This window comes from Rhineura floridana, chromosome 4 (genome assembly GCF_030035675.1).
Source record: "Rhineura floridana isolate rRhiFlo1 chromosome 4, rRhiFlo1.hap2, whole genome shotgun sequence".
Taxonomy (NCBI): Eukaryota; Metazoa; Chordata; class Lepidosauria; order Squamata; family Rhineuridae; genus Rhineura; species Rhineura floridana.
The window spans coordinates 137,882,305-137,908,829 of record NC_084483.1 but is presented as its reverse complement, the minus strand read 5'-3'; the positions used below and the strand labels follow the sequence as shown (position 1 = coordinate 137,908,829).

Genomic DNA, 26,525 nt, shown 5'->3' with positions numbered 1-26,525 from the left:
AAGCGGTTTACAAGAAACATTAAATTAATTAAAACAGTCAAAAACATGTAATAAAAACAATTTTAAAAACTATTAAAAACAGCAGCACACTAAACAAAGATTAAAATACATTAGCATTTATGTGTCTGGATAGGTTTGCCTAAACAGAAATGTTTTAATCAGGCACCAAAAGAGACCACAGTGAAGGCACCTGCCTGATGTCAATAGGCAGGAAGTTCCAAAGCATAGGTGCTGCCACACTAAAATAATGATTTCTTACAAGTGTGGAATTGAAGTGGTAAATTGGCCACATATGAGGTAAGGTGTAAATAAACTGGTCCCAAATTGTTAAGGGTTCTATATACCAGTAGTAAAGCAATACCTTGAATTTGGCCTGGTTACCAGTGCCAAGATCACAGTGGCCAATCTATTTCGGTCCAGAAATGGCTGTAGTTGTTTTACCAACTCAAGCTAGTAAATGGCACTCCTAGCCATCAAGGCCACCTGTGCCACTTATTTTGAGGTGGTTGACAGAATGTCTGCACCATCAACACTGCTGCGGTATCTAGAAGCTCTGTTCAAATTACAATTGTAACATATTTTAAAGCAGCAGTGGCACAAGACATCATCCAGAATGTGTTGCTCTGAGGAAGGACCCTCTTGAAGGAGGAGGGGGAGGAGGAGGAGATGCACGCAAGCAAGCAAAGATGGTGTGGGAGAGTGGAGTAGGTGTGGACTGCATCACTGTGGAGGAGGAAGAATGGAAAGTAACAGACAAAAAAGGAAAAGTTGGGGCAGCTCATATCTCAGGTGGTACAATGTCTTGCACTGGCCCTGTTATTAACTGAGAATTTCACCATTTTTATGTACAACTTTTAAAATACCCTGTTTTGCTCACATACTATTTTTAGTTCGCAATGTGATATGACTTCTTGGACCCTGCATCACAACGACCAAATTGAGGACTGAGCTATCCAGATCTCCGTATTAGTGTTTTCATGATTGGTTTTTCTGACCACATACTATTTGTGAGACTGTCCTGTCAGAGTGGCAACAAGGATGATCAGGGGACTGCAAGCAAAGCCCTATGAGGAGAGAATGAAAGAACTGGGCATGTTTAGCCTTGAGAAGTGAAGACTGAAGGGAGAAATGATAGCATAGAGGAGAGCCAGGATCTCTTCTCAATCATCCCAGAGTGCAGGACATAGAATAATAAGCTCAAGTTATAGAAAGCCAAATTTCAACTGAACATCAGAAAAAAAATCCTGTTAGAGCTGTACAACAATAGAACCAATTACCTAAGGAGGTGGTGGGCTCTCCAACACTGGAGGCATTCAAGAGGCAGCTGGGCAGCCACCTGTCAGTATGCTTTAATTTGGATTATTGCACTGAGCAGGGGGTTGCACTTGATGGCCTTATAGGCCCCTTCCAAGTCTATGATTCTATGACTGATTCAAGAACTTCCATGTGGATGCCATTTGAACCTGATGATTTGTCCTTTCTTTATTTCTTTTTTGTGGGGTACACTTAACATCACTAGTTGCTTCAGTTCTTCAGATTCCCATCCTAGTAAAATTGCTCAGGCACAGGGATCTGCCACACATCGTCCACAGTGAAGACAGATGCAAAGAACTCATTCAGCTTATCGGCAATCTCCTTTTTCTCTGTAAGTACATCTTTGACATCCTTGTTGTCCAAAGGTCCAGCCACCTGCATGGCTGGTTTCCTACTTCTAACATGTTTTTAAAAATAAATTGTTGTACTTAATGTTTTTAGCAATGTGCTCCTCAAATTATTTCTTTTTTACCCATTATTGGCCGCTTGCTTTTCATTTGCCAAAGCTTGTGTTTATTTTCTCTTCATTTGGACAAGACTTCCATTTTCCAAAGGAAGCCTCCTTATCTCTAATAGCTTCCTTGCGTCTACTTGTTAACCACACTGGCATTCTACTGGCTTTGGTGGTAGGGATGTGCTAGAATTCAAGTCAATTGGGATTTGGTACCAAATTTTCCATTAATTCACTTATTCACTATCTGCGATTGCTCTCCTTTCCCTCGGGCGATCAGCTGTTCGGTGGCCGCCAATCAGCTGTTTATCAGCCCGATCTTCTGGGAGAGGGGCGGCGTGACGTCCCTCCTTATGTCCCACCCCCACCTTGATCTGTCCCCATCCCCCGTGTTCAGCTGTACAGCGGATGGCTGTCTGCCAATGAGCTGTTTTTAGGCAGGAGGGAGGGAGGGGGCCGAGTGGCGGATGGGCATCCCGCCCTCACCGGGATCAGTTTACAGCAGGGATTTTGGCAAGTGCAGTGACCCTCCCACCAGTGGTTGCAGGCTGGGGTACTGCACCACGGCCCTGCCTCCCACGTGGCTGAGGGCCCTACGAGGCCTGACTAGGCCTTAGGCAGCAGGCCTTCTTGGCACAGCCACCATTTTACATGCCAGCACCATTTTGGGTTTTTTGGCACCATTAGAGCCTGGTGGCTACAAGTGGGGGGGCATTTGGAGGCTGGTTTAGGGTTGCATTAAGCAAGGACGCAGCTTGCATGGCCCTACCTGGGGCCAGTACCAATAAACCTGCCTCTCTTTATTTCATTTAGTATTGAGTATACTCATTGCTATTATCAGTATTCTTGCTATTATTGTTTTATTCTTGTTATTATTATCATTAATTGGTTGCTTATACAACAAGCAGACATGCCTCCGAAGAAGGGATTGGGGGGTCCTAAAGGTAAAGGTAAGGCCCCCAGGGCACCTCCCAAACAGCCTCTACCAGCTGTGGAGGGCAACCAGGAGGTGCAGGACCGGGCACTGGCTGCAATCTTAACCCAGCTGGAGGTGCTGGAAAATGAGAATATGCAGGCCAGGGAAGCTGCCGGGCCATTGGCTGCCCAGCCAACTAAACAGGCCCAGGCAGGTAAGAAAGGTGCCAATGATGGGGCTAATCACAGTGCTTTGGAATTAATTTTAGCATGGCTGGATGCACTGAACACAGGACCTAGCGGTGTACTACGGCTCCTGTGAGGGAGGAGGTGAGCGCTCCGTCTACCTCCGACCAACATCCGGCGGTGCAGCAGGCTATGCAGCTTTACAATGAAGCTGACAGGGGTGGGGGCTGCCTCCTTGGGGGGTTCCAAACTGGCCCATGGGCCAGGCTTGGACTTTTTCACCCCCTGTAGCAGGCGATGTGAGGTTTACTGAGGGGTTCACGCAGGGAGCGGATGGTATGGCACACTCCCAACTGACACTTATGGCAGCTTGCAAGCAGGTGTGGCAGCCCCAGGCAGCAGGCCAGCCCATGCCGGTGAGTGGCACTGCTGGCACTGTTATGAACCAGCCCTCTGCTTCAGCAAGTTCCACGGATGTGGAGGACCCATTGGGAGCAGTTGCGGAGAGCACCATTCCCTTTGGGGAGACGTCAGCACCTCTGGGTTTCCATCTGCTCCCTACAACAAAAGAAAAAAATTGGCAGGGGGAATACGTAGATCCATTTTCTCTTCTCTACAGGGAGCCTCCCAAAAAGGATAAGGAGAAGGGGGAGGATAGGGAGTACGAACGGCCCAAGCACAAAAGGTGGACAGGACTTGGGCTAATTGGTTGCCTGCCTACCTGACATATTCGGGAGTTATTTTGCAGAGGCAGCCTCGGAGGGGCCCGTTGCTTCTTAAATACCTAGACATCATATACAGGGGCTACATGGAGTTTACGGGCTCTGTCTGGTTGTCATATGATGACACCTTTCGTATGAGGGCGGCCTTTGATACGACGTTACCATGGAACAAGAAGGAGCCAGATTACGGCTCCAGTTTAGGACAGCTGCTAGGCTGATGACAGGGGACAGGAGCGACAATGGGCACCTCTTACTTAGGCAACCGGTAGTACAGTCTTCCTGCTTAACTGTGGGGCAGGGGTTCAACACCACCTGCTGTGCTGGGAGTATAGCTCCAAGGGTGTCCTGCCCAGAGTGAGAGTCACGAAACAGAGGCAAGGCTGGAATTAATCCCTGTTTTATTAGAGTAGCATCAAAGGCAATGCATTTCATTCCCTAACTAAGCTACCTAGGCTTACTCTGCAGTGTGTGAAGAAAGTTGACTCAGCAACCAGGTCAGGGGGCGTGGCCTTAAGTAGGGAAGGTCACTCCTTCAACAGCTGCCCACGGGGCTGCCCCTTTAGGGGTGGGGCTAGGGAAGGGAGTCCCAGGGTGGTAGGAGGCAGCTTCCTCCAGCGGCAGCGGCAGGAAAAGGGGCCCTCCCCAATTAAACTGCATGCTCTTAGAGCACTGCTGGTGGGGTAACCATCCATCAAGGATGCTCAGTTTTTGTTATGAGGCTTTTCTTTTGATTTTAAGATCCACATTCGGGCCCTCAGATAGCCTTCATGTCTCATAATCTCAAGTCGATTGTGGGGCTTGAAGGCACAGTTGAGGAAAAGATTGAGAAGGAAGTTCAAGCTGGTTGGGTGCTGGGTCCATTTCCATCCCTCCCTACCTCTTCATTGCGGGTCTCACCCCTGGGTATAGTACCTAAGAAAGCGGCCAGAGAATTTCACCTTATACACCACCTTTCTTATCCCAAGGGTATGTCGGTTAATGATTTTATTCCAGGGGAGTTGTGCACAGTTCGCTACACCTCCTTTGATTCTGCGGTGCACATGGTGCGCTCTTGCGGCTTAGGGGCCCTTATGGGAAAATGCAACATTAAGTCTGCCTTTCTACTCCTGCCAGTCCATCCAGAGGATTTTGAGTTGCTAGGCTTTTCCTTTGCAGGTCAATTTTATGTTGACCATGCATTGCCAATGGGCTGTTCAATTTCTTCCTCAGTGTTTGAGTGTTTCACTTCCTTTTTGAAATGGGCCCTCAGGAGGCGAACCCGGTTAGACTTTGTGGTGCATTGTTTGGATGATTTTTGATTTGTGGGCGGTAAGAATTCCAGTGAGTGCCACTACCTTGTGTCCCAATTTTACAAGCTTACTGAGGAGCTGGGTGTCCCTTTGGCCACTGAAAAGACTGAGGGGCCCTCACCTGTACTTACCTTTCTGGGCATCGAGATTAAGTCCGGGGCTCAGTGTTGCCAGCTTCCCAGGGCCAAGCTCGATGCATTGCGAGAGAGGATTGGCAATGTGACTCAGACAAAGAAAGTTTCCCTTGCCACCCTCCAGGAGCTGGCCAGGCATTTGAACTTTGCCTGCAAGGTTATTGCACCCGGGCAGGCATTCCTGCGATGGGTGTACGACGCCATGACAGGGCTGTCTTGGCCTCATCGTAGGGTCCGAGTGACGGCTGCCTTGCACACCGGTCTAGCTGTGTTGACATCCTTCCTTCAGGGATTTAATGGAATGTCCTTCTGGCAAGAAGAATGCCTCCTGGAGGAGGAGCTGCAGGTCCATTCAGACGCAGCTGGGTCTTTTTGCTTTAGGGTGATTTTTGGCACTTCTTGGCGTAAGGGTGGCTGGCTTGAAGATTGGGTTTGGGCTGGGTTAACTAGAGACTTAACTTTCCTCAAATTTTTCCCTATTGTAGTGGCAGTGCACTTGTGGGCCGTTAGCCTACAGAATTCTACTATCTATTTTTGGTGCGATAATATAGCCACTGTTCAGGCCACTGTTACATCCAAGAACACCAATGTCATGTGTTTGGTCAGGGCGTTCGTCCTTCAATGTCTCCACTTCAATATTCTTTTTGGGGCACGGCATGTCCTGGGCATTGATAAATAGAGATTTGGCACCCTTTTGTGGCAGAAAGGTGCAGGGAGGGAAGCTGGTAAGGACAGCTTTTGTGGCAGGAAGGTGCAGGGAGGGAAGCTGGTAAGGACAGCTAGGTGGCACCCTTAGGTACCTTTGGGGGTGATTGGCAGATCCAGAGGCCTGCCCTTCACAGCTGTATGGCTTCGAGGCAGGATTTGGGCTGCCTCTGGGGCCAACTTACCTCATCCACCTGGAGTTGTACGGCCCGGGATGGTGATGTGGAAAGGCCCCCTTACTCACCCTAGAGGTGAGGTGGGGGGTAGGGGCAAGCAGAATGGCTCACCCTTGCCCGGACAAGGGTGGTGGCCCAATAGCTGTAATTAGATACATCAATTATAACCTAGCTCCCGCACCTATGTTTTACCTCTGCAGGTTATTTTAAGGGGTAAGTTTAAAATTTAATAAAGTGGCCTTTAGTTCAACCCAGCCTTTGTGTCTGTGTGTTTATTTCAACCCTCGGCTGCAATTCTAGTTAATTAGGATTTGGTACCAAATTTTCCATTATTCTATTAATTCACTTATTCACTATCACTGCAGATTGGATTTTTATGTAGTGATTTTCTGCAGCTATTTTCAGAAAGGTTATTTTAATAAAAAAATCTGTGTCTAAAATATTGATATTAATATTCTTTTTAAAATATTGATATTTCCTTTCAAAAGAGGGGAAAACTGGTAAAAGTAGCTTGTGGACAAAAATGAACTCATCTATACCACCCTAATAGGTTGACAGAATGCTTTTGAATTGGCACCAGCCAAAGGATCTCATCCCTACTTAGTGGTATGATTTCTGATCTGTGGTATACATTCTACCTGAGTTATTGTTGTGGTTTTGAATAATCCCCAAGCACTCTACAGATATTTGACCCTCTTGACTTTTCCCTTTCAAGGTCCTTTTTACCAATCTCAATTTTTAGAAGGCTCCTTTTTTCACATCAGATTTGACTGTGTTAAAACTACCTTGGCAATTGTACATGTATGTTGAATTTGATAGCATCATGATCACTGTTACCAATCAGTTCAACAACACTTACATCATATCCTGAGTGCCACTTATGATTAAGTCTATGGTCGCCTCCTTTCTGATTAGTTCCATGATCAACTATCGCAGGCACAGTCATTTGGGATATCTAGAAATATTACGTCTTTGGTAATGACCAGTCTTTAATTTTTATTATTATTTTTTTTTAATAATTTTTATTCAAATTTTTCAAAAAAACAAACAAAACAAAGTCAAAAAAACATACAACAAAAAATAAAAATAAAATAGTTGACTTCCGATTTGTCGCAGATCAGCTATAAGTATATAATATACATCAAACCTGTCCCTTAATGTATACATACAGAATCCCTTTTCTCCATAGGCTGTCTTAGTTAATCGTCAAATCCCAGTATCATCATTTTATTTTGTTCTTTCAACAAAAAGTCTAAGAGAGGCTTCCATTCCTTAAGAAATGTATCTGTCGATTTTTCTCTAAGTAGACATGTCAATTTATCCATTTCTACTAAGTCCATTAATTTCAATAGCCATTCTTCCATTGTTGGTGTTGATTCCATTTTCCACTTTTGACCAGTCTTTAATGTTTAATTTCCTAATTTTTTTTTTTAATTTTAAACCTTGGAGTTGTAAAAAAATTAATAGGGAATTCATTTTGTGATCTTAACAGAAATAAACTACAGTTCAAAAATGTTTCTTTTTCCAGATTTTTTTCTTATTACACTAATTAGAGAAATGTTTATCAGTGTGATGGATTACAACATGGAGCCGCTGGCTCACCATTCCATGGGGACACAACACAACGTTACAGTTTCTGCAGAACATGTTAAATGTAAACCACTGACCAGTATAAGGATCCTAATAGTACCACACACCATTTAAGTGAATGGCATGCAGATAACTGTTATAATAAAATTGTTAAAAGAAACATTAGTTGTTAGAAACTTTGGTAAGATTCAAAGGTACAGTTTTCAAAGGCAAAATGGATTTTCTCATATTTCATACCTTCTCTGCTCTTCTCCATGTTCTCCTGAAGGGACAGTCAGGCATTCATCCATGTGACCATGTAATAACCTCAACACATCACCTCCTATCAGGTAACCTATAATGAACAGAAAAGGCAAATGTTACATACGTTAGGATTAAACTAAGCTCAAAATCTGCAAATAGCTCTGCCTTCATCCAATTTCAAAGTATCCTGATGATACCTTGGTACTGGTTTTGATTTTCCCCCCTATTCTGGAAGAGGTGATTATTTAATTTTACAAGGACTATATTACGAAGAAAAGAAATTGCAGATACAAAAAAAAATCACAGCAATAATGAGATATCTTCATGCATACAAGTTTTTCCTCACAGCAACCTCTGGAGGCCCCATTGATTGGCAAACAATAGGTGACTTGAGCAAATGTAGCTTTTATGAAGGCTCTCTCTGAAGTCATGTCTAGAACAGTAAGTGCACTAAGTGGTCTGTTAAAAATGGTACCCATTTGTCCTCATTGTCAACTTTAAAGTTACCGTATATTCTGGCGTATAAGACGACTTTTTAACCCTGGAAAATCTTCTCCAAAGTCGGGGGTCGTCTTATACGTCGGGTGTTGTCTTATTAGGGTTGCCATATTGCCCAGATAGCCGGGTTTTACCCGGATTCTAAGCATGCCACCCGGCGCCTGGCTAGCCCCTTAGGTGGCCCGGATTCTCAGCTTTCATTTAAAAAAAAAATTAAGTTTCTAGGTGGTGCGGTTCTCGAGATATATATAAAAACGTCAGGCACCCCCCCCGGTTAAATCTTTTTTTAAACTACTGTATAGCACTTCGTAGCTTTAACCCCGCCCGTTCAGGATTTCAGCCAATCAGTGAAGTGTTTGTTTGGTGGCAGTGTCTACAATTGCGAGGCCAGAAAATGGTGGTTTCCCCTCCTGTTTATCTGAAAATCTCATAAATTGGGTAGGTATGTACATTTCCGTTTTTCCCCCTGTTGTGTGTAGGAGTCAGATCCTGGGCAGTGTTTTGAAAACCTTCCCAATACTTGCTTTTGGGGGTAAAAACAGTGCTAATCCCATATGTCCAGAGTAAATCCTATTGAATTCAGTAGGAATTACTTTTGAGTAGACATGATTATGAATGTGCTGAAAATCAATGGGACTTTGGAGTGAATGTAAAAAAGAATTGTGTTTGTGTTCTCTTTCTGCCCCCCCACGTCCTATTTTAAAGCAAGTAGGCAGGGCTTACTTAGGTATTGCAGTTTTTATTCTGCAGGAAACTAATACTGATTTTTCTGCAATGACCAATTGGTTTGACAATAAACTATTATATGGGCTGTATGTATTTATACATCTGCAGTGTGTGCGTGTGTGTATGGAGTCTTTCCAACACCCCTGTGAGGTAGGGTTGGAAACCAAGGCAGCTCACAACAAGAAATAAAGCCATTTAAAATCCAATAACCATAAAAACAAGTATAAACAGTTGCAAAACAGTGTAAAGTGGCATGATTCGGAATTTTGGGTTGTGTGAATGAAGTTGCTTATCACTTGAGGTTGCATTTCTGTCCCTGTTTGAGTAAGCCCCATTGACTACGCTGGGACTTGCTTCTGAATAAATAAATTTAGGATTGCACTATAAATATCTTTACAGTTTGTGTAAATAATAAATATATTTGATAGTTATGCTTATATAAATATTTCTTCATTTATCATATTTTTGGTTTTTGGTTAGGAATCCTGACTGGTTGTGAGATGCTTAGTTTTTTGCCTTATAGGAATCTTGTTGTGGTTGGTATGGTATTACATTTAGGAAAGTGTTACTGCCTTCTGTGTTTTTTTTTCCTATTTGCATTTCACTTATCTTTAACCTCACTCCGTTACAGCCATAGAAGCAACAGCAGCATATGCAAGATAATTAACTCCCATTAGTGATAAGAACAAGAATTTATAATTATTATTTCAATTAAAACAAGAGGCTTATCAATACTTTGAAGAGGACCAGATATTTATTTTCTTTCTGAGCCCAGGACTGGGTCTTTCATGATGCCCGGTGTGTGTGTGGGGGGGGGAGCAGGAGAGTAGTCGATAAGACAGACATCCTGGCATTGATAATCGAATTAGCAAGGTATGTGTGGGGTTGTTGTACACTTCCAGGCTCAGTTTCGTTTTGAGTATGGAGGTGGAACCTGTGTAGATGTGGTTATCAAAGGGAGAATAAATTTTGAGTTAAGCAAAGCTCTGCTTTTATAAAACCTAAGAAACATACAGTACTTTGAATGTCTGAGTGCCTGCACCAGTGGAATACTGGAGGAACTTGTAAAACTTGCTGCAACAGTATTTAGAACTGAGCATGTGGTGTGAAAGACTCCTTTTCCTGACATTTTGGCTTGTTTTCCTCTGATTGTGTATTTTTATTGTTTTTACTATATTTGTAAGCTGTGCTGAGCTCTGTTTTTAACAGCAAAAGGGCAGGATATAAATTCTCTTAATCAATCAATTAATACTCCATAGTGTTGGAAACTAGAGTCTAGGCATTTAATGTTGCTTTTAAAAAAAAGATTTCTCACATCTTTCCCCAGTTTTTGGTGGTAATTCCTAGGCACAAAAACAAAACAACTGGACAATCCAAATATTAATATTTATAAGTTTATAAGTGACAGTTTTCCTGCTAAGTACCTGCATGTCATAAGCAGGGGTAGTCTTATACGGCGAGTATATCCCAAACTCTATATTTTAACTGGAAAAGTTGGGGGTCGTCTTATACGCCCAGTCGTCTTATACGCCAGAATATACGGTACATAAATTTTCTGTTGTCATTACTTTAGTCTTCTTGATGCTCACCTGTAGTTCTGCTTTTGTGCTTTCCTCTTTAACTTTTAACAGCATTTGTTGCAAATCATTACTGGTTTCTGCTAGTAGTATGGTATTGTCTGCATATCTTAAATTACTGATATTTCTCCCTCCAATTTTCACACCTCCTTCATCTTGGTCCAATCCTACTTTCCGTATGATATGTTCTGCATATAGATTAAACAAATAGGGTGATAAAATACACCTGTATCACACCCTTCCCGATTGGGAACCACTCGGTTTCTCCATATTCTGTCCTTACAGTAGCCTCTTGCCCACAGTATAAGGTTGTGCATCAGGACAATCAGATGCTCTGGCACCCCCATTGCTTTTAAAGCATTCCATAGTTTTTCATGATATACACAATCAAGGGCTTTCTTGTAATCTATAAAGCACAGGGTGATTTCCTTCTGAAATTCCTTTGTCCGTTCCATTATCCAACTTATGTTTGCGATATGATCTCTGGTGCTTCTTCCCTTTCTAAATCCAGCTTGGACATCTGGCATTTCTCGCTCCATGTATGGCAAGAGGCTTTGTTGTAGAATCTTGAGCATTACTTTACTTGCATGGGATATTAAGGCAATAGTTTGATAATTACTGCATTCCCTGGGATCCCCTTTCTTTGGAATTGGGATGTATATGGAACGCTTCCAGTCTGTGGGCCATTGTTTAGTTTTCCATAGTTGTTCACAATTTTTTGTCAAAATTTGGACAGATTCAGTCTCAGTAGCTTGTAACAGCTCTATTGGTATGCTATCTAGTCCTGGTGATTTGTTCCTTCCAAGTATTTTAAGAGCAGCTTTCACCTCACATTCTAAAATTTCTGGTTCTTCATACAGTTCCTCCGTGAATGAATCTGTCATCCTGGCATCTCTTTTATAGAGTTCTTCAGTGTATTGCTTCCATCTTCCTTTTATTTCATCATGGTCAGTCCGTGTGTTCCCCTGTTGACTATTCAACATCCCTACTCGTGGTTTAAATTTCCCTTCATTTCTGTAATCGTTTGGAGTAGGGCTCTTGTTCTACCCTTTTTGTTGTCGTCTTCTATTTCTATACAATAACTATTGTAATAGTTCTCTTTGTCCCTACGTACTAATCGCAGTATGGTTGCATTTAGGGTTCTGACCGTGTTTCTCCTTTTGCTTTTGCTTTCCTTCTTTCTTTAACCATTTTAAGAGTTTCTTCAGTCATCCATTGAGGTCTTCCTCTCTTATTAACTAGAGGTATTGTCTTTTTGCATTCTTCCCTGATAATGTCTCTGACTTCACTCCATAGTTCTTCTGGTTCTCTGTCAACTAAGTTTAAAGATTCAAATCTGTTCCTTATTTGAACTTTATATTCTTCTGGGATGTTATTTTGGCATTATGATTGCTTTGTTGTTGTTCTTTAGCTTTATTTTGATTTTTGATATGACCAGTTCATGATCTGTACCACAGTCTGCTCCTGGTCTTGTTTTCACAGAAAGTATGGAACTTCTCCATCTTCTGCTACTAATTATATAATAAATTTGATTCCTATATTGACCATTTGGTGATGTCCATGTGTACAGTTGTCTTTTCGGTTGCTCAAAAAATGTGTTTACAAAAAGCAAATTAATGGCTTCACAGAATTCATTAAGTCTTTCTCCTGCTTCATTTCTATCTCCTAAGCCCCACTTCCCCACAATTCCTAGTTGTTCTCGGTTCCCTACTTTTGCATTCCATTCCCCCATGATCATCAGTACATCATGTTTTGGTGTGTGATCAATTTCTTCTGGTACTTCTGCATAAAATCTCTCCAATTCCTCTTCTGCGTTTGCCGTTGCAGCACAGACTTGGATGATGGTTGTGTTAATAGGTTTCCTATTTAATCTCATTGATATAACACGTTCAGACCTTGCATTATAGCTCCTAATTGCTTTTGCTACATCGCTTCTCACTATTAGAGCAACTGCATTTCATGTTTATTTCTCATTTCCTGCATAAAATTTTTGTAGTTGCCTGATTGCATTTTAATTCATTCATGCCAAGGATTGTAATGTTGATACATTCCATTTCTTGCTTGACAATTTCTTACTTTCCCTGGTTCATGCTTCTCACATTCCATATTCCTATTGTGTGCATCGTACAACTCTGGACTCTCCTTTCGCATCTGTGTGCATCAGCCTCTAAACTTTCTTTCAGCTTTGACACAGCTGCGTCATTAGTCACAGTGCTACTTGTACTTGTCCTTTGTTCTTCCCCAGTAGACCCCTCGCTGGATCATCACCTTGTAGTGGTGAGTGGGCTTGTGTGTTCCAATGAACCCTATGAGTGATGCCGTCGGGAGTCATGTACTCCCATCAGGGTCACCCAGGGCAGTAAGGTCAAGGGAGGGGAACCAGACAAAGAACAATCCAAGAATGTCCTCAATGCCAGAACAGGCAGAGGATAACAATGTGTATGTTACAACGGTTGTGAAGGCGGATGAAGGATGCAGCAAATAAAAGACTTCCAATCGTCATGGTATCCATGTCATTGGATCAAAGCCTTTTTGTGTCAAGATTGTGTGTTGATCGCTGTGCACTGATCTCCCCACATAAAACAAATTCAAGCACAGGTGTCTTCCAACCAAAACAAAACAAAAGTTCCACTGCGATCAGCAGATGGTGACGGGGGCAGGACTGTGAAATCCAGAAGCCCCTAGTCATGGACCGGCACATGAGCGGTGGATACAGACTCAGTCGTCCTGGCTCAAGGACCGAGGCAGTTGAGTAGTTCGGCAGCTATATCCACGAATGAGCAGTCCTATAAAGGATCCACTCTGCTCACCCGTACGGGGAGGGGGCTAAAAAAGGTGCCATAAACATAGTCTGCCTCATCTCTCTCCCTGACTGGATCACCGCGTCCAGTGGGGTCACCACTTAGCGGTCGCAAAAGACAAATGATCTTTGGAACGTAGAATATATGGACATTGCTAGACAATGCAGATAGTGAACGTCCTGAACGCAGGATTGCCACCATAGCGAGGGAGTTGAGACATTTTAATATTGACATAGCAGCACTCCAAGAAACTCAAAGAGCAGGAGAGGGACAATTGAAGGAAGAAAAAGGAGGTTACACCTTCTTCTGGAGTTTCCTCTTTTGAAGTCAAATGTGACCGTGTTGGATTTTCTTGGCAATTAGCCATTTACATGTATGTTTAATTTAATAGCACTATGGTCACTGCTCCCAATCTTGGGAAGATAGGCAGACTAATGTTAGCATATTGGAAGAAGCAAAGACCACCAGTGTTGAAACAATGATCCTCCAACATCAACTTCACTGGAACAGCCATGTTGTTCAAATGCTTGATCACCATCTTCCAAAGCAGCTACTTTACTCCCAACTTAAGGATGGAAAATGGAATATCGGTGGACAGCAAAAGAGGTTTAAAGATGTTCTCAAAGCTAATATAAAAAAAGTAACATGAGCATTGAGAACTGGGAAGCCTTGGCCAAGAGCGTCCCAATTGGAGGTCGGCCATTATCAAAGGTGCTGTGGACTTTGAAGAAGCACGAGTACAGGGCAAAAGGGACAAACAAGATAAGCAGAAGGCACGTCAAGCAAATCCTCACCATTACCATCTTCCATCTGGAAACCTCTGTCTTCACCGTGGGAGGCTGTATGGATCCAGAATTGGCCTCCACAGTCACTTACGGACCCAATGTTAAAGACCTTATCTTGGAAGACAATCTTACTTGGGCACGAGTGATCACCAATAAATGAATAAAACAACCCCATTTCTTCTTAATTTCTCATTTCCTGCATAAAATATTTTGTAACCCTGATTGAACATGTCCCATTCCCGTCCATTTTAGTTCGTTCACACCAAGCATTTCTTGCTTGACAATTTCTAACTTTCCCTGGTTCATGCTTCTCACATTCCATGTTCCTATTGTGTGCATCGTACAACACCGGACGCTCCTTTCACATTTGTGCGCAACAGCCTCTGGGCTTCCTTTCAGCTTTGACCCAGCTGCATCATAAGTCACAGCGCTACTCGTACTAGTCCTTTGTTCTTCCCCAGTAGCTCGGTGGGTGCCTTCTGACTTGGGGGTCTCATCTTCCGGCACTATCTCATGTTGCATTTTGGATACTCTGTTCATAGGGTTTTCCTGGTAAGAGGTATTCAGAGGTGGTTTACCATTGCCTTCCTCTGAGTTTGGATGCATCTTGGTCCTAGTCTTCAATTTACATCTAAATATCATCTTCAATGTAATTTCTAAATGTAGTCTTCAAGTTATATCTAAATGTAAACAACTGACTGGGCTGGAATTCGTAATTATGCCACTGAAGGGTCAACTACCAGGTTTTAATTAAGTTGCTTTTTATTGATCTATGCTTAATTCTGTTTTATTTCTCACAAGTTGTACTGTATCCATCCCCTCTGTTTTATTGTTTTATATCGTGATAACCTATGCTATAAAGCAAAAATTTTGAAATGAACTGAAATGAATTAAAAAGATTTAATTTGCATGGAAAATCTCAAAACAGCTTTGTATATATTATCGCTGTTTCAGTTATGTAGAAAATATGACAAGGGAATCCGTGATTTCCCCTGTGTATTTTTACACATTAGTAAAATCAGATCCAAGTCAGCCCTAATGTGCACTTTCCCAATACTGATTTTGTGACATGTAAAAAAAGCAGACACTGAGCAAGATGATGAATGATTATAAAGCCACAAGAGTACCTGTATACTATAGCCAGTGTGGATTTTTCACATTCCACAATTTTAAAATGAAAATACCCCCATGCCATTCTGATGCTTCCCATAAGCTCATTTCAAAACAAAACCTTACAAAACTTATAGTCCTGAACTAAGAAACGCTTGCTTAACAACCCTCTAAATTTTTATGGTGATATACAAAACAGTCAGAGAGAACAGAGAGTTCAAAGTCTAAAAAGGGAGAAAAAAATCCCAGACCCCTTTTGGACTTTTTTGTGCCAGAGTTCTCATAACCTGTTGAAATTCATTAAAAATCAGCCATGTTCACAGAGGACCTGTAATCCTATTACTGACCTTGCCCCATACTCTGACCTTCATCTTCTGCAGTGAAAAGTTTAAAAAATGCCTGGCTGATTTTTAATTAAATTTTGCATTGAACTGAATGATGTCGGGCATGCTCAGTAAGAACCAACAGTCAGTGTTCTAAAAGCCAGACTCACAGCTGCTTGGCTTGCCTAATCAGGGGGCCACACCCACACCAGACTTTGATTTCACGTGAGGCAGTCATTGTCAAAGATTGTCCCCCTGGGGTCCCTTGACCTCAGCACCCCAAAGAGGTTCTTTGCTTCTGAGAACAGTCCCAACTCCTTTGGGTCTCTGTTTCCCAGGTGAACTCTTGCTAAACAAGATGAGCACAGCACATGTCTTCTTTCTATTATTTGGGCTGATTGCAGGTGTTGCCACCACTCACCATATGCTCAGAGGCACATGTTACCAAATTCTTTCAAGCTACACAGGAAGTGGATTGGACTGTGAAAGACCAACCCAAATGGTGTTTGCATTTTGACAAATTTGTAGGGCAGTCCAATATCTCAGAGAGGAAGTCAGGTCTCCTGCTCCCCTGGTGCATTCACTATAGCTGTCCAATTTCCCTGCTTTTTAAAGTTTGATAGAAATATCTGTGGGCTATAGGTACATTCTTAAACTGCAAGTTTTTTTTTGCCTATTAGTGAATGTATGGGTGGGTGGCTAAGAGAACACCAGAAAAATCAGAAACCAACACAACCACCTGCCTATCATCCACTGCATTCCTTCTCCTTATTTATTCATTTTGCATATTATGAGATCAGTTCCAAGTATCCTTGAGTAGAGCTGATTGTATGACATGTGGCATTACCATCTGTCCTACTTTCCTCCAATCTCTAAACAGAAGAATATCAGGGATTTTTTGAGGCCATTATTACTGAAAGAACAAATGTACAGTACAATTATCATTATTATGTTATATCAGTATTACCTTGAGCTACTTCACTTCCTGAACTGATTGGGGCTACGCTCCACAGTGTTTGCTGGAAGGCTGCATCAACTCGCAAGCTGCCATTGCCATAAGATAAATGCTGCAACCAAAGGAGAAAGAGAAAGCTCATTATTAGATTATACTACAAGAATATACAATCACCAACCTGTATTTACATATGGGTTGAAATCTAATGTCATGGAAGTAGATTTCTGCTTGTACAACAGAACTTCCCCTTCCTCTCCTCCCTCCTGCAGCCCTCAGCAGCCCATCCAAATCTTGTCCAAAGAGTCCCCCAACCCTGCAGAGCAGATTTGGGAAGCATGGAAGACCGCAGAGGGGATTGAGAGGAAGCAGAAGACAGTTCCATTCACACATTGACATAGTACACATTTTATGTAGTCTTCACAATAATTACAACAGGTGGATGTCTTGCTGTTTGAATTGTCCATTTAAGTCTTGTCCACCGTTTAAGTTTCTTATGTCCCAGTTAGAGTTCAGTATTAAGTGTTACTACATTTGGAATACTGTGTACAGTTCTGGTCACCTCAATCTGACAAGGATATTTTAGAGTTGGAAAAGGTTCAGAAAAGGGCAATGAAAAAATCAAGGGGATGAAGCGAGTCTTCTATGAAGAAAAGTTGCAGCATTTGGGACTTTTTAGTTTAGAGAAAAGGCAGGTAAGAGGTAACATGACAAGTGTATAAAATAATGCATGGCATGGAGAAAGTGGATTGAAAAAAGCTTTTCTTCCTCTCTCATAACACTAGAACTCATGGACATCCAATGAAGCTGAATGTCAGAAAATTCAGGACAGACCAAAAAAAGTACTTCTTCATGGTGTGCATAGTTAAGCTATGGAATTTTGAAAAGGATCCCACATTTTCTACTACCTCCAAACATTTAATTAACACCAACTAAATGTGTTGGACATCACATCTAGATGCCAACACTGTTAACAAATTTAACAAACCAAAGAACGCTGGATATTACCAAGTTAAAATGATTCTACCTCATCTACCCTCTTTAAATTATTTCCCTGGTATAATGCATTGAAAAGATCCCTTAACAATTCTATTTGGAATTTTCTTAATAAAATGACATTTTCAAACTAATGATATGATAATTCTTTCAGGAAGAAATTCTGAAGTTTTCTCTTGCTTCTTAACAAAGTCAGAAAAAATGAAAATTAATACAGATGATATTCTAATTTCTGGTTTCAATGGCCATCATATTCAAGTACATAGTAATCCTGATAATGTTATTACATGCCTTTGTGATATGTGTATCAGTGTATAAAATGATTGTCTGTCAATGTAATATATGACATTTCATTTCTGATTTTAGTGCATCTTATGTTTTGATTTTACAGGAATACTTCGCATTAACGAACTCAATGGGACCAGTACGTAAACCGGAAATGTCCTTAAAGTGAAGCACTACCTTTTAAAACTTTTTTTACCTCTCCTTCATGCGGAGCCTCAAAGCCCTGCGCTACAGCCTCTGCTGCTGCGCTGCCACACTTCTCAGCTGATCACAATCGCACCTCCCAGCTGATTTGCGGTGGCACGATCGCATCTATTTCCACCGCCACGCACCATTAAGTGTCCGTAAGTGTGAAGCAAGTGTACGTAAACAGGGGCATGGTGGAGTATGGAGTATGTCCGTAAAAGCGAGTGTACGTTAAGTGAAGGTCTGTATAGCGGGGTATTCCTGAACTTCACAAAAGGGAGAGATTATTCTTTTTTTATCCAATCCAATAAAATTCTGATTATTTGGAACCATTCTATCTGGATGTCAGTCTGGTTCAGGAGGGAAACAGCTTTGGTTGCCCTGGTAGATAACCTACACCAGGGAATGAATAAGAGGAGTGCAACCTTATTGGTTCTTCTGGACCTTGCAGTGGCCTTCAGTAACATTGATCCTGGTATCCTTCTGTGCCACCTAGGCACAGTGTTTCTATATCTCCTCTCCTTCTTGGAGAAATAGATCCCATAAAGTGGTATTAGAAGACAGTGATACAGCTGACCCTTGACTTAATTGTCTTAAATTATGACCCTGTCTGTTAGTTCAGTTGTGAAACACGCTATTAACATTTCTCTGCTCCTTCTTCTTTGCATGGAAGCCACAATTTCAAAAGGGAAGTACATTTTGCCCTTTACATATGCACACTGTGGGGTATCCAACTAAACAGTTACACTAGTGAAAGCATTTAGATCATGCAACAGAACTTCCCCTCCGTCTCCTCTCATCACATATCCGTGCATGTCCCGCTTCGCTCGCCTGGGCACAGCCTGAGCGGGCAGGGAGCAGTTGCAGCCAGGGAGGAAGCTCCGGTCACCATTGCAGGTGAGGGCAGCAGTCGCACGTCACACACAAAGTATGCATGTGACATGCTGCATGGGGGAGGAGCATCAGGGCATATTTAAGCACACGCCGCCCCCTTAGTCCTCCTCTTGACGCGCAACGCCCACCCTGCCCTCCCGTTGCAATGGTGTGATCTGGGTTGCTTTGGGGCCGGGTAGGAATTTGTACTGCCCACCCTGGTTGGCGGGCAGGTTTTTTGCCTACTCCACACTGTGGTGGTGGGATGGAATCGGGTTAGGGGGTGTCAGAGTTAATAGGTTGTTTCAGATAATTTGGCTAATTCAACAAGGTTAAGTTTAATTCCCTGAGTTGGTTTAGGCTGTCTGGTCACTTGTGTGGCAAGGTGTGGGAAGGGAAGTAGGTAAAGACAGCTAGGTGCCCCCCTTAGGCACCTTTGGAGGTGAGTGGTGGCTCCAGAGGCCTGTCTGTCAGGGTTTTACGGCCCAGGGGCAGGATATGGGCTGCTTTGGGGGCCAACTTACCTCATCCACCCAGAGATGTACAGCCCGGGGTGGTGGTGATGTGGGAAGGCTCCCCTGCTCACCTACAGGTGAGGCGGGAGTAAGGGGCAAGCAGAATGGCTTGCCCTTGCCCCAGCAGGGGCTGGTCGACTGATAGCTGTATTGCAACTGCTTGCATATAGACAGTTCCCTCACCTGTTTCCCCTCTGCAGGTTAGTTTGAGGGGGTTTGTTATAGTTTAATAAAGTGGCCCTTTGTTCAACCCAGCTTGCTGTGTCCGTGTCTTATTTCGACCCTCAGCTACAAGTGCCATAAATCTTCTCCAGAGGATTAGGGGGCCATCAGAACATATTTGGGGGGTGTGCAGGGAAAGAGGAGGGAGTGGACATGCCACTGCACAGTTAAAACTCCTTGTGCTAGCAGAACTGTTTAACTGGATACTGACATGCAATCTGCCAGATTTAGTAAAAACTTTTGATAGCCACATTTTGACGTTTCCTAAGTGCCTTCAAGGGCAGTCCCAAGCAGAGTGATTCAGTAAGCGATCAGATCATTAATTACTGCTAAGAGCTCCAACTCCTCAAGAAAAGAAATCATACCACTTAGTTTTAGTGTTAGACTGAAAGAGGAGCACATCTGCCAAACTTTTTCCCGACACACACAAGATGCATACGCATACATCAGCATTTTTTCTCAGCCCTTTTCAGAGAGGGTGCAAAATCAGAGAGGGTGCAAAACTGTTCATAAGTGGGTAAAAATTCTGAACAGTACTATTATTTATCTATTTACTTACTTATTTATTTATGTAATGTAATTTAGTTAGGTGCCACATTAACTTAAGCATACATTCTCAGGATGGTTGACAATGCAAAATATACAGTAATAAAATGCAAAATAATGTAAAACAGCAACAGTCCACGAAAATAAGAACTGTCCAAAATTTAAAGTACTACAACTAGAGCAGTTCTTAACAACCTGGGGAAATAAAAACATTTTGGCCTGGAGCCTTGCTGATAGTAACATATTCTTATACTGTGCCACCCCAAGTATATATGAACCCCACAGAAGACCTCATTTTTTTACCATGAGTACAGTAGACTCCAGTGGTTATTCTAGGAATGTCATGCAAACCAGGTCAACAGCTAAAACATTCAATACTTTTACATCAAAATCTAATGTCATGTTAATATATAATTTTTAGACCAAGTTTCTATCACATTAAAGTTTATTAGATACCATGTAATTAGATATTTTTCACTTACCAAATACCTTTCTGAAGAGACACTAACAAGGATGAGATCATCCCCAACACGTACTTTTTCTCCTTCTGAACGCTGTTTGGAAGCAGGGTGTATAGTCCACCAGCAGGCCTCACCTGTATTTCCAAAGGTTAATGGAAAAGATTGACAGAAGAATATAAAATCACCTTGATATATATTATTTTTTACTTTGGCATCTACTTAAGTTTTTGGATACAGCTAATCATGGTTTTGACATATTTGGATAAATAATGTACAAGTGATTACAATTTTTAAGTAATAAATATTATTCTACTTCAATAACTCCCCAAAAGTAAATGGATAGACTGCTGGCCATTTTACTTATTTAATTACATTTATATCCTGCCTTTCTTTCATCATGAAAGCCAAGGCAGCATACATGTGGTTCCCAGGCAGTCACCAATCCTGGCACTGACCAGACACAGACCTGCTCAGCTTCAGCAAAGGTGGTGGCCTCATGTGCCTTCAGACCATACCCTGAGACAAGTTCACATTAAAGATTCAATTACTCTTTCTTAGCTAATTTTCACCTGTTAGATTAACAATATATTTTTGTGTCTCACCCAAGGGCTTTTTTAAAGCATGTGAATATGTAATATAGAGGTGGCTCTATAAAAATGCTTAGGATATGGCAATATCCATTCTACACTTGATGGTAGTCCACATCATTTAAAGATGGTGCAAGTGTTATATCTGCATATAATCATATGCTTCCACATCTCTTGTCCACAAAAAAAGAGCCTGCAAAGCAAAAAATAGCAACTGCCAAACTGTGAATATTAAATAAGAGTGCTAAATGAATAGTTGAAATGTTGCAGTTCAAACCAAACTGTGATAGACACACATTCTCCTATTCTGTAGAACAGATATAGTCTTAAAAATAGGGATCCTCACAAGCTGATAATTTGTCATATAAAAACATGCATCTATGTTCACCTTGGAGAAATGGTCTCCACTGCACTAGAAAATATTGAATTAATTAGTTAAAATAATTAATTAGAAAGCCTTGGCTTTCTATTTCTCGCCTTTCTTCCCCGCAAAGCCAGTCAGGAGATCATCACAACACCCCCACCACAAATAAATAATGCCACACTTTTCAGTGGAGGAGCCCAGAACGAGATTACAGGCAAAACCCAGAAAGAGTAAGGGGTTGGTTTTCAACAAAGTAAAGATACTAGGGGACAGGGAGCGGTGGGGGGGAATCTGGGAAATATCCTCCACCCAAAAAAGACAATTTGATGAGATTCTATGGAAGGAGGTTAGAAATTGGAATATGAGAATCCTCCATCGCATCCTTTCCGGGGCTATTGGGTTCTGGTATTCTCGAGATCCTTTTAAAAATTAAAAAAGGCCAATTAGCAACACGCACACACCCCCAAGCCTTTGATTTAGCACTCACTATGCCCTGCCCCATTATGATACAGGATGCATTGGACTTGGCACGTTTTGTGTCCTGCCACACACCCTCCCACAGGCAGCTGTGTCCTCCCCCACACCCGCGTACACTCTCTCCCCATCGCACCCACTAAGGTCGGACCTTTTTAGCCCTGGGGGTGGGTTGAGGGGGGAGTGAGCCAAGTCATCCACGCCCGCCCGCAAGTCAGTTAGCCAGCAAGTGGCTTCTCAATGCAAGCGTGTGATACATACTTTTTTTTCTTAATGAATGCAGCTTCCCAGGCAGCCAATCCAGAGCCGGAGTGGGCATGCACCCCCTTATTGCCTGCACCCGGGGCGGACCGCACCAACCGCCCCATCCTGCCACTGCAAATAAATGTTATCAGTTGTATAGTAATGTTAGTTTCTGTTGGAAATTTAAACCCAGTCTATCTCAACTTGTTGCCATATAAAACAATGCAGTTTTTCACAAAGATATTATTCACCTGTAGTATCTTCTTGCAAGCCTACATCAAATGCCAGTTTGTCCATTGATGTTCTTGAGGTGGAGAGACAACACAGATACTAAGAAAGAAGGAAAAGAGATACTAGTTTTAAGCTTCCTATTCAATGTGTACATACAATTACTTTGTTATATGTTGCGGAAATATTTTGGTTCAGGTTTGCATGAGTTCTACAAAGTGGCTAGGCCCAAACTGTATTAGTAAAATGTATTAGTGGAACTGCTGAAATTGCACTTATAAAGCTAGGAGAAGAAGTAGAGTAAAGGTTATAAATATATGCTTGCTTTAGAGGTCAAATACTTATCAAAGGAGATATGATGGAAATGTAGGGAAGAGGTTGGAGTAGTTGTGTCATGGAAAAGGAAGAGAAAAAGTTATCTTGACCTGCATATTTTAGAAGATATAATAATGCTTATGCTATGCTAAGAATGTTTATACCAAGTTACTGTATTGATTGACATATGTTGACTTGAAGATTGAGTAATCAATGTAACCTTGAAAAGAGTATATAAGAAAGATGTGTGTTTTATGAAAGGTAAGGCTTACATAGAGACTTGTTCTCTATGCAACTCTTCCAAGCAATTGCTTGTGCACAAATAAAGACTTCTAATCAAAGAATCAATTGTGTTGTCTTGAGAGTTTGGTTAGGGCCTCCCAGCATTGAACTATAGCAGGCAATAGCCTCTTTAGGCTCCTGCGACTTATATAACAGCATGAGGAAAATGAAGCAGCTGCAGAAATGGGCATGCCAGAAGGGGACAAGGGCTACTCTAGGAGGATGATTTAAACCCATAGTGTAAACAAGAGGGCTGGTTAAGCTCAGAGCTCAGTGATGCTGTTTGTGTCAACAGCTACTGTGTGGGAGAGCAAAAACACAGAGCCTGGGAGGGATAGAGTGATAACGCTGCAAGAGAGAAGCCCCATGATGACATCCCACTGTAAGTTTCTAATGAACAGTTTTAGAGGGAAAATGTGAACATTTACTTTCACAATACCAAATAAAATAAGGCACAGTTGGCTTTGACTGAGATTAATACTATTTAATAAAATACCCTTATTTGTTAACAACATCTTTACACATTACCAAAAAAGGGAGATAGAGGCTGGCAATAAGGAGAGAGCTCTCAGTGCTGAGGTGATCTCTCTCTTCCTCAACTGCCACCAAAGGGCTACCTAAGAACCATCTTGCTCTGAAGGAAGGAGATATCTAGTTTTCAAAAAGTGTTTCCCCTTGAAGCTTGTCTTGCTACTTTGATTACATACACTTAATTGATGCTTATTGTTTTAACATTTTTAATGTAAACCACTGTGTGAAGTTCTTCTGAAAAGCAGTATACAAATATCTTGAAAGAAAGAAAGAAAGAAAGAAAGAAAGAAAGAAAGAAAGAAAGAAAGAAAGAAAGAAAGAAAGAAAGAAAGAAAGAAAGAAAGAAAGAAAGAAAGAAAGAAAGAAAGAAAGAAAGAAAGAAAGAAAGAAAGAAAGAAAGAAAGAAAGAAACTGAAGCTTTGATTATCTAAAAATGGAAAGTATGGAGATTAAGCCGAGATAGAAGGTGAAGCATTAAAACACAATATATTTGAAACAGAGATGTTCCCCATGCCTCCCCAAATTTCTATACTTGTGTGTAGACTAGAGATGAAGTAGAAGACACACACTACTTATTGGTTTTGAGTATTTTAGAGACTGTCTACTGATAAATATGATATGGACACAAAAAACACCTGCAGACTGTTTTTTATATGCTATCAAATGATGAACAATGGATTGATAAATTCTAAATAGATCTGTAGTCTAAGAGTCCTATAGCAGTGAAAGACGCCTCACAGCAGTTACATAATGCATTATCTGCATGAAGGTTTCAACAAGATAGGTGGCAGAAACTACTATTAAAAGTGAACTAGGAACAACTGTAATCATTCCTTGGGTGCAATTCATAAAGACACCGTTTGCACAGATTTTTATTTATTTATTTTATAAAGTACTTATCAGTTGTCTATAATCACAGATCTCTGTGATTTACAACAAAACAAAATACTAGAGGCTGTGCTCCTGCTCACACTACCCACTGGCCCTGCCTATCCCCCTCACCAAACTCCCCCCAGCCCCTAGACCTCCCCAACCACTTCTCCTACACTAACCCCTTAGACCAGGTGTGGAGAACCTTTCTAGATCTCACTCTGCAGACCAACTTTGACAGGGGGCAAGGCAACCCATCTGTCAATCACATAATGTCTTTGTGATATTGCATGATTTACAGGTGGGTTGCCTCACCCACCTGTCAAAATACCAACATCAGAGGTTGAAAAGGGGAATGTGGGAAGGCTTGCAAAGTCACCCCACATTGATCATTTCAACCTTGTGTGATCCTTTCCACGCTTCTCCTTTGCCTTCCCCACCCCGTCAGAGGTGCAAAGGAGAAGGGCAGGGAGGATTGCAAAGCCCTTTGAGACTAAACGAAAGTGTTGGTTTTAGACAACAGCAGAGGTTTGAATACAGCAAGAAGGGAGTTGTGAAGGCTCTGTTGTACCTGTCTTAGCTTCTGTGTTGTACCCATATCCTTTATTACTCCTTGTTAAAAAAAAAACCCTCAAAGTTCCTGCCTTCCCAATCTATTCAGACCTCTCCTGTTGTTTTAAATCACCACTTTGCCCCTCTCACTGTTCCTCTCTGACCTCACTGCTTTGCAGGGGAAGGAGAGGATCTCAGTATTGCACAGACAGTTGAGAGGCCACATCCCTGCTTTGTTCCTCCCCATCCATGTTTCCATGGAAATGAGGTCTGCCCCTCCACCATAATGACATTCTTAGGCAAATATAGAATAGGAGATAAACAGAACATACAGCATAGATAAAACAGCAGACTATCAAAAAGTGAAGAGATAAAAATTAACATTCCTCGAATGCTTGTTAAAATAAGAATGTCTTCACAGCACTCTGAAATCCATACAGTGTCACCTTCACTGGGGGGTATATTCCATAATGCAGGAGCATTATATGTGACACAGATGATTGCACTGGACAAGAATAACCACAGAATTCCCTGCTGCTACAGAGGTAAAGAATAGTCTCTATGACAGTTGATTCTATTTCTTCCTCATCAGTTGCAGCCTCTAATTCTGATACATTGAAAGAAGACACTATCATCAACATACATAAATTCATACATACCATACCACTGTAAGAATGGCGCAGCAATATCGCATGTCCATAGAGGAGTGTTCGATGACCACCACCTTGAGCAGTCTGCATGAATAAGAGGGATTTATTAGCATGGAAGCATAAGAGTGTTCTTTTCCATTAAAATGAAATCTGATTTATCCATCGCCCTTATTGTCCATTCAAACTAAGTTTTTTTTAAAAAAAAATCTTAGGAACACAGAAAAATAGAAAGTTGCCTTATACCAAATCATTTCACTGACCCATTAACTTAATATTGTCCACAATGACTGGCAGCATCTCTCCAGGGTTTCAAATGGGGAAAGTCCCAGACACTTGAGATCTTTATGAAAAACAGATGCTCTACCACGTACAGCAGGAGTGGGGAACTTTTTCGGCTCCATGGGCCAGATTCTTATCAGGTCCTGCCAAGCAGGCCAAATTTGGCATGTGGATGGGGCTAGCATCATGATGACATCACATGATTGGCAGGCAGGTGGGGGTGCTCACCTGTCAAAATCCCTTGTGTTTCTTTTAAGTCTCCATGATCGGGTGAGGGAGGAGACTTGCAAAAGTGTTTTCCAAGTCTCTCTGTGCTTCCCTTTTAATTCTTCATGATTGGGAACTTAAAGGGAGAGTAGGGGAGACTTAGGAAAGCCTCTTCCAAGACTTAGGAAAGCCTCTCCCCAATTGTGGAGACTTAAGAGTAGCGACATCAGCTGATGGGCCTGTTTTGGGAAAAATGGCCACATGGGCCAAACTGGACTCCTTGAGGGACCATGACTGGCCCAAAGGCTGGAGATTCCCCACCCATGACTTAAATAAAATAAAATTGAATTTACAAAGCACTC

The 26,525-nt window shown here is 41.9% G+C and overlaps 1 protein-coding gene across 1 annotated transcript in view; it reads right to left on the bottom strand.

Annotated features, from left to right (window-relative positions):
* RYR2 (ryanodine receptor 2) overlaps positions 1–26,525 on the bottom strand; it is a 725,812-nt gene that overhangs the window by 521,585 nt on the left and 177,702 nt on the right. Inside the window, exons 5-9 of the mRNA XM_061624580.1 lie at positions 25,687–25,761; positions 22,501–22,579; positions 20,603–20,715; positions 16,513–16,612; positions 7,720–7,816 (exon numbers count right to left, since the gene is read on the bottom strand). Of these exons, the coding sequence (XP_061480564.1) occupies positions 7,720–7,816; positions 16,513–16,612; positions 20,603–20,715; positions 22,501–22,579; positions 25,687–25,761 (464 nt within the window). The remainder of the gene's footprint in view (positions 1–7,719; positions 7,817–16,512; positions 16,613–20,602; positions 20,716–22,500; positions 22,580–25,686; positions 25,762–26,525) is intronic.